Below are 12,348 nucleotides of genomic sequence, written 5' to 3'. Positions count from 1 at the left end.
AACACTGCATGAAGCAGCAAAAGCAGCTTCAAGTGCCCTCTTGCCACAGCTGTCCACAGCTCTGAGAAGAGTACTGTGAGGTTCTGACTTGCTCACATGTTTTGTTATGCTTTTTTTCTGCTTTTCAATTCTTCCCCATTTTGTGTTATTTAACCATCCTCTAGAAGAGGTGCAAGGCTATAATAAAATGGGAGGATTTTAAGTCTGTAGTTTAAGAGAAAAATTCATCCATGTACAAGAAAATAATAGCCATTCTGAGAAAATAAGAAAGAACCATTAAGTGAACAAAGTAAGAATGGAAAAAGATATCCTGAAAAGAACAAAAAACACTTAATTTTGCTCATTTCCACCAGATGCCTAACTTGGAGGAGTCGGTTCTAACTTCTAGCAGCTCAGTACTTCCACTGACATGAGACTTAGTAACAAGCCCGAGTAGCTGTTCTACACACAATTCAAGAAGGAGTACACCAAGGACCCTGAATAAATACTCAAAAACAACTATCTAGGAATTAGACCCTGTTCTTATTTTGTAAATAAGCTGTGTAGCCTTATAGGTTCTTCCTAAAACAAATATCAACATTGCAGTTCAGGCTTTTTATAAACACTGTCATCTTGAATCTGTCACGACCTGCATATTCACTAAAAAGATAGCAGCATGCACAGGACAAATCAGGAACTTCAAAATACAGTAAAATGAGCAAAGCATGACACTTCCCTATTTAATTCACATACAGGCATGGATATACTATAAAAGGAAATCGCCCACTAACTTTTTTCAATTCAACTGATGTCTATTTGCGGTTTGAAGTGTGCTACAGAAGTGCTGCAGAGAGCCCCAGTTGGCTGTACCCTTCAGTTTAGTTTGCAATTTTCTTTTCACTGTTATACCTTTTCCCAGTATGTTGCATCCGTATCTACTCCACTCTGGCAAGACCCACCTGAATACTGAGTCCAGCTCTGGATTCCTCAGTACAGGAAAGACATGGATCTGTTAGAGCAGGTCCAGAGGAGGGCCACAAAAACAATCAGAGGAATGGAACACCTCCCTTACGAGGCTGAGTTCAGGTTGCTCAGCCTGGAGAAGAGAGGGCTCAAGGGAGACCTTACTGCGGTCTTTCAATACTTAAACTGGGCTTACAAGAAAGATGGGGACAGGCTTTTTAGTAGGGCCTGTAGTGACTGGATAAGGGGTGGTGGTTTTAAACTAAAAGAGAGTAGATTCAGACTAGATATAAGGAAGACATTTTTTAAGATAAGGGTGGTGAGGCACTGGAACAGGCTGCCCAGAGAGGTGGTAGATGTGCCATCCCTGGAAACATTCAAGGTCAGGTTGGATGGGACTCTGAGCAACCTGATCTAGGCGAAGATGTCCCTGCTCATTGCAGGGGCGTTGGACTAGATGACCTTTAAAGGTCCTTCCCAATGCAAACTATTCAATGATTCTTCCAGAAGGAAAAAAAAAAAAGCGCACTATGCTACAGATGCCACAATGAAAAATCCTTTTAAGACCAGTGAAGCCTTCCCTTTTTTATTCCTCCTTCCAAAGTATTTTATGTGTTTATTTCCTCAAGATGTAGTGAGGAAAACAATGAGTTAAATGTGTTTGGAGGTTACACACTTCTTGGAAACCCAGCTACACTTGGTTTGGCCAAAATTTAAATAATACATTTCACTCTTTTTTTCAGAGAACTAATCTTATACTTCATGTAAATTAACAGATTCTACATGTTCTTCCATGCCCACATAACACTTGCAGTCCTGACCAGTAATCCTACAGCAAAACCCCGCAGTCTTCTCCAGACTGAAAACTGGACTTTTCAAGCTGTTACTGTGTGTTTGAACAGGACAGAATTACTTTTTCTACACACCACCCAAAATCTTATCTTTAATACAAAGGTTAACAAATGTCAAGTGTCTAAAGACAAAAACCAAAAACCCTGGAACTAGCATCATTTAAGCCTAGAAATATAAAATAACTAATCCCCACAAAACCTAATTACAATGCAAAAGTACAATTGAATGCAATGCTAGAAAAACAATAGAATGAAAAAATTCAAACTGCGAAAAAAATTTTAAAGAAATCACATGCTCCCAAGTCTGTATCAATTTGAGTGCATTATGAAACATACCCATACAAGAAAACAACAAAAGGCCAGCCTGAAAGAGACTTGAGACATAAAAGGTTAACAGCAGACCAATCACAACAGATGAAGCTGTCACCTAGTTTAAAAACTTCTGCAGCTTAGTAACAAATCAGCTATTTTTTTTCCGAAGCCTAAACAACTAAAAAATACTCCAGAAGAGAGACATAATATATATTTTGCTCTAAGTGACACAGAAAAGGTGAGTTCCAGCCAGCTTGGGATATATGCATGTGCATGCATATGTATGTGTCTAAGGGTGAGACCACATAGGGGCTGCCTACATGGGGGCCAGGGTAGTCCCAGACAGCAGGGCATTGGGCGGTATGTACAGGTGTGTGTGTCTCTGCAGGATGGTGGGCAGGCTGCACCAGCAGCTGCAGCGGAGCTGTGGCCTCAGGGGCTCATATGTCCAAATGCCAGCAACTGGTGAGACTGGGATCCAGGATACTGTGCACAATGACTGTCTACGCCCATTGCTGGAGGAATCCATACTGTACATATCCATGCACTGTACATATATTCACAGAATGGTTTGAGTTGGAAGGGACCTTAAAGATCATCTAGCTCCAACTTCCCTGCCATGGGCAGAGACACCTTCCACTAGATCAGAGGTTGATCAAAGCCCCGTCCAACCTGGCCTTGAACATTTCCAGGAAGGGGCAGCCACAGCTTCTCTGGGCAACCTGTTCCAGTGCCTCACCACCCTCACAGAAAAGGATTTCTTCCTTACATCTAATATGAATCTATCCTCTTTAAGTTTAATGCCATTACCCCTTGTCCTATCACTACATGCCCTTGTAAAAAGTCCCTCTCCAGCTTTCTTGTGGGTCTACTTTAGGTACTGGAAGGCTGAAATAAGGTCTCCCTCAAGCCTTCTCTTCTCTGGGCTGAAAAACTCTGTCTGTTTGTCTTCATAGGAGACCTCCACAGTGGAGCAAGACAGAGGCTCTGGTGCTGTTTTGCTTTCTTGTGAGTGCTCTGTGTGTCTGTGTTATATACAAATAAGCACAGGTATGTGGTGCATGTGTGCACTGCATGTGCATTACCTACTGGGAATATAGGCAGTCTTGCTGCTTGTCGGATGGTCACAGAGTTGTGGCAGCCTTGCCTCTCTCTGGCTGCAGAACCCAGCCCAATTCCTGTAACAAAGTCCACCAACGGTATGTTTTTACCTGAGAACAATCAGCCTTGGCTATTTCCGTAGTAGCCTGGAGTACATCACAAAGACTGTCTCCATTTTCTTGGATCAGTAAATAAGCCAGCAAAAGAAAAACATGGGCAGGGACTTGAGTTGTAACGGGTAGCAGTGATTTCACTGAAGATAACCAGTTAGTAACTGCAGACTTCTCTTTCATGAGCTCTATGATCTTCCAGGTTGCATACAATGAGCTGTAAGAGCTGGTTATGGGGAAAAGGAGTTTGCACGACACCTGAGAACAAGAGAAACAAACAAAATTCTCAACCAAACAAATAAGGTACCATGAAAGAACAAAGAAAAAACATAACTATTTCAGTTCTGTCATCCAAAACAAGTCTTTTTTTTAGGGTCCTAATGGAGTAAGTGTAAAGAATAAATTGCAACACATTTCTTCACAATCCTTTACGTGAATTCTTGAACTAAGGATATCTGAATGGGTTGCTAACTCCCTATACACAAGTGACTCGTTTATTTGGCTTCCACCATTCCAGTTCCTGCTGGTAACTGCAGTGCTACTTCCTTACTAAAATGGACACAATAGAACTGGAGTAGATTAAAAGCTTCCATTCCTGACACTTAACCGGTGCATCATGAAAGCATTAAGTATCATCGACATTATTTTAAGGAAATTCTCTTAACTTTTGGTATTACTTAATAAAACACCATAGTTTAAGTTAATCCAACTTTTTTTTTTTTTTTAACTGTTTCACTTCTCAGAACAAAATGTTGTATAGATGCAGTCACAGAAGGTAACATTCAGAAGCAGGTAAGTAGTGAAATACAAATGAGGAATGCTCCTAACTCAGGCTTTAATATATGTAAATATATATATATATATATATATAAAGGCTCTTGCAAATTAATGTGGAAGTCCAAAGTTTTCATTACAACAGAAGAGCTTAATCCAAGACAAACCATCTCTATCCTATTCTTTGGTTCCTTAGAAAACGCAATGTTCTCAGAAACATCTTTCCATTATTAAGATAGTAGTTGGCAGGTAGTGATTACATGAAGAACATTTATATAAAAATCAGGTCAAGAAGTATTGAAAAGGTCTCCAAGTGAACATTACAAATGTAATTCAGACTCCAACAGGGCAGGGCCTACTCACCTTTAAATCACCAGGGAAAAAGCGATTTTGAATGGCAAAAACTGCTCTCCATAAAACTGCAGAATTCCATTTTAATCACACTGTTCAATGTAATGTAAACTTATTTTGGCTAATGGAAGGTAGAATGCCTCTGTACTTTAGATGACCTTTTTAAAATAACATTAAAATTAGCTTATTCCATTACTTAAGCATTACAGTTACTGTGTGTAAAAATTTCAGCAATCTAGAATGCCACCTCTCTGGCTGTTAAGGTCACTTGAAGCCAAATACCTCTTCTCGATAGAGTGTGAAACTGCCATGTATTGATAAAGGTATTTAAACTTTATCCAATAACATACAGCGGGCTAAGAAGAGCTTCAGGATCTGTAAGCTGTACTGTTTAGTTGTCTGCACCTACAAGATTGTAGAGCTTGAAATCAAGATCAGACTATTACAGGTTTTTTTTGTTTTGATTTTTTTTGTGCTTTTTTTGGTTTGTTTTTTTAAATGCCTGGAAAAGACTGATAAAATTGGTAGAGCCTGAAATATTACACTGGTATTTCCCATTCCACACTACTTCCCCAAAGGTTTTGCTACACAACCATACTTGCTCCCTTCCCCTTTATTTCAGCTGCATGAAAATAAGCTATCACTGTATTTCTACTTTAATGCTGCACCCCATTCAAGCAGGTTAGGTAGAAAATTTCAGCCTACCAACACTGAAAGATATATATAAAATCCCTCAATGGCAAAGTAGAATGCAGGTTAGCCACATTCTAACACTTTTCAAAATCTTGGGGCTACAAGTACAACAGCTCCCTATTACCATCACTGCCAAAAAAAAAAAAGCCTCTGAAGAAAACATAGCTTTTGAGCGCAGTTAAAAGCAAAAAAGAAACACACCAGCTATTGAAAGGCAGCCACATACCCATTAAGGGCTACAAGAACCTTGCTAGGGCATGCAGAGATCCAGACAGGAAGGTTAAGGCTCTGCTAGAACTGAAATTGGCCAGTGACATCAAGAAGAAGAAAGGGTCCTTCAGATGTGTGAGCAGTAAGCAGGAGCACAGGGAAGGCATAGGTCATTACTAAACAGTGCAGGGAAACAAGTTACAAATAATGCTGACAGAGCAGAGGTTCTCAAAGCCTCCTTTCCTCTGTCTCTACTGCTGTAGCTGGACCCCAGACCACTGGATCAAGCTGCTACAACACATGTGTTGACCCACCAGTAGTGGACCTCTGCAAGGGCTCAACCCACATAAATCGATGGGCCCTGAGGGAATCCACCCCAGGGTGTTCATGGAAGTGGCTGACATAGTTAGAAGACCACTGTCTATTATCTCTGAAAAGTCGTGGAGATCAGGGGGCATCCCTGATGACTGAAAGAGGGCAGTTCTCATGCCCATCTACAAGAATAGACCAAAAGAGGGCCAGGAAACTTCAGGGCCATTATCCTTACTTCAATCCCTGGGAAAGTGGTGGAAGAGTCCTCCTAGAAACTATTACAAACCAAATTAAGCAGGTGCTGGATTTTCCCAATCACAGAGTTACCACAGGCAAATTGTGCCAGACTAACCTGATCACCTTCTACTATAAAGTAACTTCTGTCTGCATGGAGAGAGCAGTGTATGTTGCTTACCTGGACTTCAACAAAGCATTCAACACTGTTTCCTACAGCCTTCTCCTGGAAAAAATGTCAAGATACAGATTGGATGGGTGGTCTGTGAGATGTCAGGAAATTGTCTCACAGGCTGCACTCAGAGAGTGGTGATCAGTGGTTACTCAGCGATTACTCAGGCTGGCAGCCTATCACAAGCGGGGTCCCCCAGGGATCAGTGCTGGGCCCCATACTGTTCAACATTTTCATAAATGATCTGGACAATGGGACTGAAAGCACCCTCACTGAGTTTGTTGATGACACTAAACTGGTTGGTGAGGTGGACCCATCAGAAGGGAGAGCCATCTTTCAGAGAGACCGGAACAGGCTGGAGGAGTAAGCTAGAAAGAACTGTATGAAGTTCAACAAAGACAAGTGCAAATCCTGCATAACCAAGGAGCCCAGTACAGGCTATGATTTCTGTGGCAGGGGAGCAGCCTTGCTGAGAGGGACCTGGGGGTCCTGGTGGACAACAAGCTGAACATGAGTCAGCAGCGCACCACTGCAGCAAAGGCAAATTGGATCTTGAGCTGCATCTTTAGGAACGTTACTAGCAGAGATAGAGACGTGATCATCCCACTTTACTCACCGCTTGTCAGGCTGCACCTGGAATACTGGGTCCAGTTCTGGGCCCCACAATTCAAATGATGTGGACAGACTGGAGAGGGTCCAAAGGAGAGCCATGAAGATAATCAAAGTGCTGGACAACCTGCCCTATAAGTTAGGTCTTTTCACCCTGGAGAAGAGAAGGCTCAAGGGGGATGTCACCAGTTTTCCAGTACTTGAAGGGCAGCTACTAAGAGAACAGAAGCTCCTTCTTTACAAGCAGCCACATGGATAGGACAAGGGACAGCAAGTACAAATTGCACTGGGAGAGGTTTCATCTTGATATAAGAAAGAAATTTTTTACAGTGAAAACAATCATTCATGGAACAACCTCTCCAGGGACATGTTGGAGTCCCCATCGCTGGAGGTTTTCAAGATGTGATCGGACAAGTTGCTAGACAATCTCATCTAGGCTCCCTTTCCCATGAAAGGCTGGACCAGATGATCTTTTGAGGTCCCTTCCAACCTGGGCTGTTCTGTGATTCTAAGAAAATATATCATAACTTATGCTTACTTTTAAATACTTTTATTCAAAGCTTGCTCAGTGTGGACAACACTTCCTTTCTATTCCTACCTCTTTTCATGCCCATTTCCAGTGTGAAGAAAGTCTAAGTAAGGAGAATTCATTAAAGATTGTATTCTGTTAGTACTAATATGATCCTACAACACAAATGGACTGAACCTATGGGAACATTACACAGAAATTCTACATTTTTTAATGTTTCAGTTGAGAACCAAAGGTTATTGGCATACTTTTTACAAACAATAACCAGGCAAAATGAGTGTCTGTCTTCCCATTCTCACTGCTGAACATGTATTACCAAAGATCTGCCATGCTACCTGCTATGAACATCACAAGCATGTCTATCTGAGACAGAAGTGAAATGACTGTTAGAGAACTCCCACCAAAATGTGTCTTTTCAGTTTAACATAGCTAACAGAAAAAGTTAGTGTCATCACAAATTATTTAAGCCCTTAAAAGAAAAGCTTTCACATGCTTTTTGAAGCGAGGAGAATAGCAGAATCAGTACAACAAAGTTCTGTTACAGGAAGCCAGTGTTATACAGTGTACAGTAATCTGTGTCCTACAGTAACCCAGTCGTGTTGTAAGACATTTAACTAGCTTCTACAACACCACAGAAAACAAAACAGATTGGCTGGTGACAGAGAGCACAGAGGACTGAAGCACCCAGAACACCTCTCTCTGAAACAAACTTCCAGTGACATCAGTACAGGCTGCCACCTAGAAAGTCCCATTAAGAGGAAGTGAGCAGCCTTCTGCACTTAAAAACATCCCACAGACTGTTCTTTCAGAGCAGAATAAAGCATGTAGGCTTTAGTGAACTTTAAAACATTTATCCTTCACTAGGAGTACAAATAGGCTTGCCTCTTAAGATTTGTGGAAATGGAAGATGAAGTTGGAGAGGGATTCCAGGACAAGGAGACATGGCAGAACTCAGAATTGGCATCTTTTCCTGCCTCCAACTTGTCACATCACCACCCTCCTGACACCATGTAACAAGGGTGTAAAGCAGAAAGGTAGCTTAGCTTCCACACAGTACTAAGCACACCTTGATCAAAGAGACTTTCTGTCACCTGTTCTCAGAACAGATGGGACAAATGGGTGGAGGGCAACTATGAGGAACATAAGCAAATAAATAAAAACAAAACAACAACAGCACTGATAAAAAGGTCCAGGATAACAAGCTGGAATTTGCTGACACTTATGTGCTCCATAACTCTCTCCAGTCAAAGGAGAAAGAACGGTAGCTAACAGTCACATATGATGGTAAGGAAAAGGATACAGATGAGTAGAATAACCAAGTCTGAAAGAGACAAAGCAAGCATACATAACCTTGCTTTTTACTAAGTCCTTGATTAATAATGCAAGTGGATTCTTTAATCTGTACGGTCTCTAAAAGTAAAAAAACCCCATCTCATAAGTAAAACAGTATCTAGCATACACTTCCACTTTACCAGTAGTCTAGCTTTATGGACTATACATATTTTTGAGTGTTTCCATACAAAGTATTACACAAAGAAGCTCACACATGTGGAGTCTTTACCAAGCACCTAGACATGATGCAGAAAAATTGTTAAATACATCTCCTGCCTGCCCAAAAGAAGGAAAAAAACCTTATAACTTTACCAATTCCTTTTTTTCCTTCACACCTTCTTCCTGTAACATTTCCAAAAGATTTACAGCCAGCTGCTGCCTGGTAGTTCCAGAATCATCCTCTGATAGGCAGTCCCCAACTGTTGTAGAACATAATATCTGCAGCACAGGCATCACCAAAGTATGGGCTGTGGTTGAGATGTTCTGGGTTTCTGAACAGGAAAGAAGCTTGTTCGCTATTTAAGACAAAGTCGGGAAAAACAAAGATCACATAGGGGAAAAAGAACTAACATAATGTGTATTTTTAGCCATGTCACAAACATTTCTAGGAAACAGTCTGGTCAAGCAAAGTAACAGTCCCCAGAATCACAGTACGTGCATACTAGAGTTAAAGTGCAAAAGATTTTTTGGTAAAACTCCAATTCTTGTCAGACACTCATACATTTCTGTTGTTTATAGCAAAGTACCTGATGGCAGCAAGAAATACAATAATGGAATGTAGCACAGTCCTTCATTTTCACTGGAGTAACTCCACTAATCAAAACTGCTAAGTCAAAAGCTCAGCCACACACTGTGATGACTGTCAGGACTGTTTTCTTAAGATCTGTCAAAAGAAACTATTCAGGATGCATTAATCTCAGCTGAGAATATCCTGTTGTTGACTCAGAAAGAAACAGACAAGGACAAGATAGCAGGGAGCTTAGAATACAGTAACATCCATGGAAAAAGTAGCAGTGTAGCAGCACAATTTATCTTCATTGCCATTAGATCAAATGTTACTTTTTAAATTTAGGAAAAATTGTGCTTACAAAAAACATTTCACCACCCAATCCAACTTCAGGGGAATGGACAACTTATTTTCATAAATACAAAAAAATAAAGACACAGTCTTAAGAATGAGGATTCCTCTTTCACAAGAGCAGCTTTACCTAGACTTAAGACAGACTTCTGCTGACTTTCTGGTGTTTGCAACAATAGAAGCGCTAGCCCAATTATACACTGTTCCACAGGAAATACCTACAAGCAAAAAAGAAAGAGGCTCAAGGTTTTTTTGTTTTTCAGAGACACTGAAAAGTACAAATGGGAAACAACCAAAACTGTAAGGAGTTTCTTCATGAAATATAGTGAGCGCACACACAGCGACACAGTATACGCAGTGAAGAATATGAAGTGTAAAACCAGTATTTTAACCGAATAACTACAACATTTTAATTTATTACTTTGTTTTAAACATTTTAGCTCAGTTTAAACCAACTCCCATGGTAAAAGGTTAACTGGTATACACAGAACCAGTTAAGTTTTTGCCTTCTGAAGGTGTTCAACCAAGATAAAAAATATCAGAAGCTTTGAAACAACACTGCTCACTTGCAAATGAATGCCATGTATCAACATCTCTAAATAGTGTCTTAAACATGACATTGTTTAAATTTAAATACAACTATTTTTTTTCCCATGAACTCTTACCTCTTTTAAGAGCTCAAAGTTGTCCTCTATTAAGGAGATCAAAGATGAGCATTCTCCTGTTACATTTAAACATGTTTCACAGAAACATAATAGTTGCAGACAAAACTGGGATAACTGAACTTTCCAAAACACAGGATAGCGCAGTAGGCTGAGGAATAGCTCTTGCAGAAAAAACAAGGCTTCTGTAACTTGCAGTAGGTCTTTAAGCTGTAAAGAGGAAATTAAAAAAAAAAAAAAACAAAACACATTCTGGTTTGGTTCCCCTTTCCTATCTACACAGAATTCTCCAAGTTTAGAATTAGTTCTTTAGCTCTGCAATGTTTCCATTGCAAATATTACTAAGACTTTGAAGAAACATTTATAAACTAAACCCAAGAAACTCTCATCCAGTTTCCCTGAAAAAACAAGAGATGAACTGCTATTTAATGTTTTGAATCAAAATTAGAAACATGAAAGAATAAAAAGATTTCTTCGCAGCTGATGAGAAAAATCTCTTCCTCAAAAGCAACAGCAAATTAATGAAGGTCTCAGGGTTGTCTCAGCAACATAAAACAAATTGTGTGGCGATTTCATATAGCAGGTAAATATTCAGGTAACTATTCTTGCCCTACAATGTTTCCTCTGTAATGTAACCAAGACTTTAACATATGTCTCAAAAGAAAGACAGTGGTGTTGTCTGCTTCTAGAGCACCACATAATCTACTTGCTACAAAAATTAAAAGCTGAAGTGTGATACCCAAAAGCAGTATCTCCATATCTGGAAGCCAAGTAAAGAGGTTTCAAGAAGCAGGTTGCCTCAAAATCCTGATCTGTTAGATGAAAGCATTTCCACTCTTGAAAATTCTAGTTCCAGATAAACCCAGCTGTTCGGATACAAACTCTGGAGCCAGCATTAAGGATAACATCCTGATTTTTAGTTCCTTGGAAGAAATCCTATGAATAATCTGCTCTAATCACAAGCCTCATGTCCACTGAATTTTTCAGCAGGAAAGTCAGCTGTACTTTTGACAGTTTGGTTGTACTGTCAGACAAAATGACTAGGAAGCATTTCAGCATTTATACAATACAGAGGATTAAATAAGGCTGAGCTTAAAGGAAGGATAAGAAGAACCTGAGGTTCAAAGACAGAATGAGAAGGAATAACAAGTTATAAAACAATCCATCAAACAGGCTTCTTGAATGAGTATTTCCTTTTCTATTGTGAAAGTTGTATCTCAGGCAAGACAAAAACATTCAAATATTAAACTGAGTTTAAAAAATTGTAACACATTTCTAGTTTAAAAAAAAGCACCAACATGCTGAAGGAAAGAAATGTTTGTAACTAATTCTGTAAATCTTCTTCAGTGCCATTGTTATGGCTAAATGTCACCAACTCAGAAGCTTGGTCATACGTTCAGGATACAACATTATACTGAACATCAGGTAGAATCCAGACAAAATCAGAAATGTCCCTATGACTAGAAAAAGTCAGCATGTATCTGTCATCACAAAGAGCAGACCTGAACCAACACAAACGTGTATAACGTAAGTTCTTATTAGTCCAAAAGACTGTGAAAAGTAGCTACCAGTACAAAGTAGACTTTACTAGTAAAATTCCTCAGGAGGAAGATACTACCAAAAATCCTCATATCAAGCCTATTTGACTTTACATTATTGATATTATCAAACTCTTTCTATGGCAGTAATACCATAGCACCTCATGTTTGATGGAATATACTTGAAACTGAAGATGTTACTCTAATATTAAAGACTAAGGAAAAAGTTCATACGTACAAAAAAAAACTTAACCAACATCACAGTAAAGCATGAGGCAAAGCAGAGCTATGAACCTTAACCACCACCCTAGACCTCTAACCAAATGGGACAGAAAGTTTAAATCTCTAGCTCCTAGCAAGTATTACTGTGCAATTTAAAAATACATTCAAAAACTTCAGCATATTCCAGAGGGATTAAATTTTGTCTTCAGGACTACTAATCCCTCTGTTACAAAGACTGAGAAAGGAATATCTAGAAGTACTTAAATCATCCTTCTCATATAGTTTGTTTCATTTTCATATTATCCATATTAAGTTA

The 12,348-nt window shown here is 39.5% G+C and overlaps 1 protein-coding gene across 8 annotated transcripts in view; it reads right to left on the bottom strand.

The window, feature by feature from the left end:
• FOCAD (focadhesin) overlaps nucleotides 1-12,348 on the bottom strand; it is a 134,650-nt gene that overhangs the window by 95,885 nt on the left and 26,417 nt on the right. For all 8 annotated transcript variants that reach the window (XR_012621792.1, XR_012621791.1, XR_012621793.1 and 5 more), the window contains 4 exons: nucleotides 10,276-10,482; nucleotides 9,741-9,828; nucleotides 8,845-9,047; nucleotides 3,317-3,574 (listed from right to left, as the gene is read on the bottom strand). Coding sequence is in view for 5 of the 8 variants with exons in the window: in XM_074813563.1 (XP_074669664.1) it covers nucleotides 3,317-3,574; nucleotides 8,845-9,047; nucleotides 9,741-9,828; nucleotides 10,276-10,482 (756 nt within the window). In the remaining 3 variants the exon portion in view is untranslated. The remainder of the gene's footprint in view (nucleotides 1-3,316; nucleotides 3,575-8,844; nucleotides 9,048-9,740; nucleotides 9,829-10,275; nucleotides 10,483-12,348) is intronic.

Source organism: Strix aluco, chromosome Z (assembly GCF_031877795.1).
Source record: "Strix aluco isolate bStrAlu1 chromosome Z, bStrAlu1.hap1, whole genome shotgun sequence".
NCBI lineage: Eukaryota > Metazoa > Chordata > Aves > Strigiformes > Strigidae > Strix > Strix aluco.
This window is presented reverse-complemented; position numbering and strand designations above follow the sequence as displayed.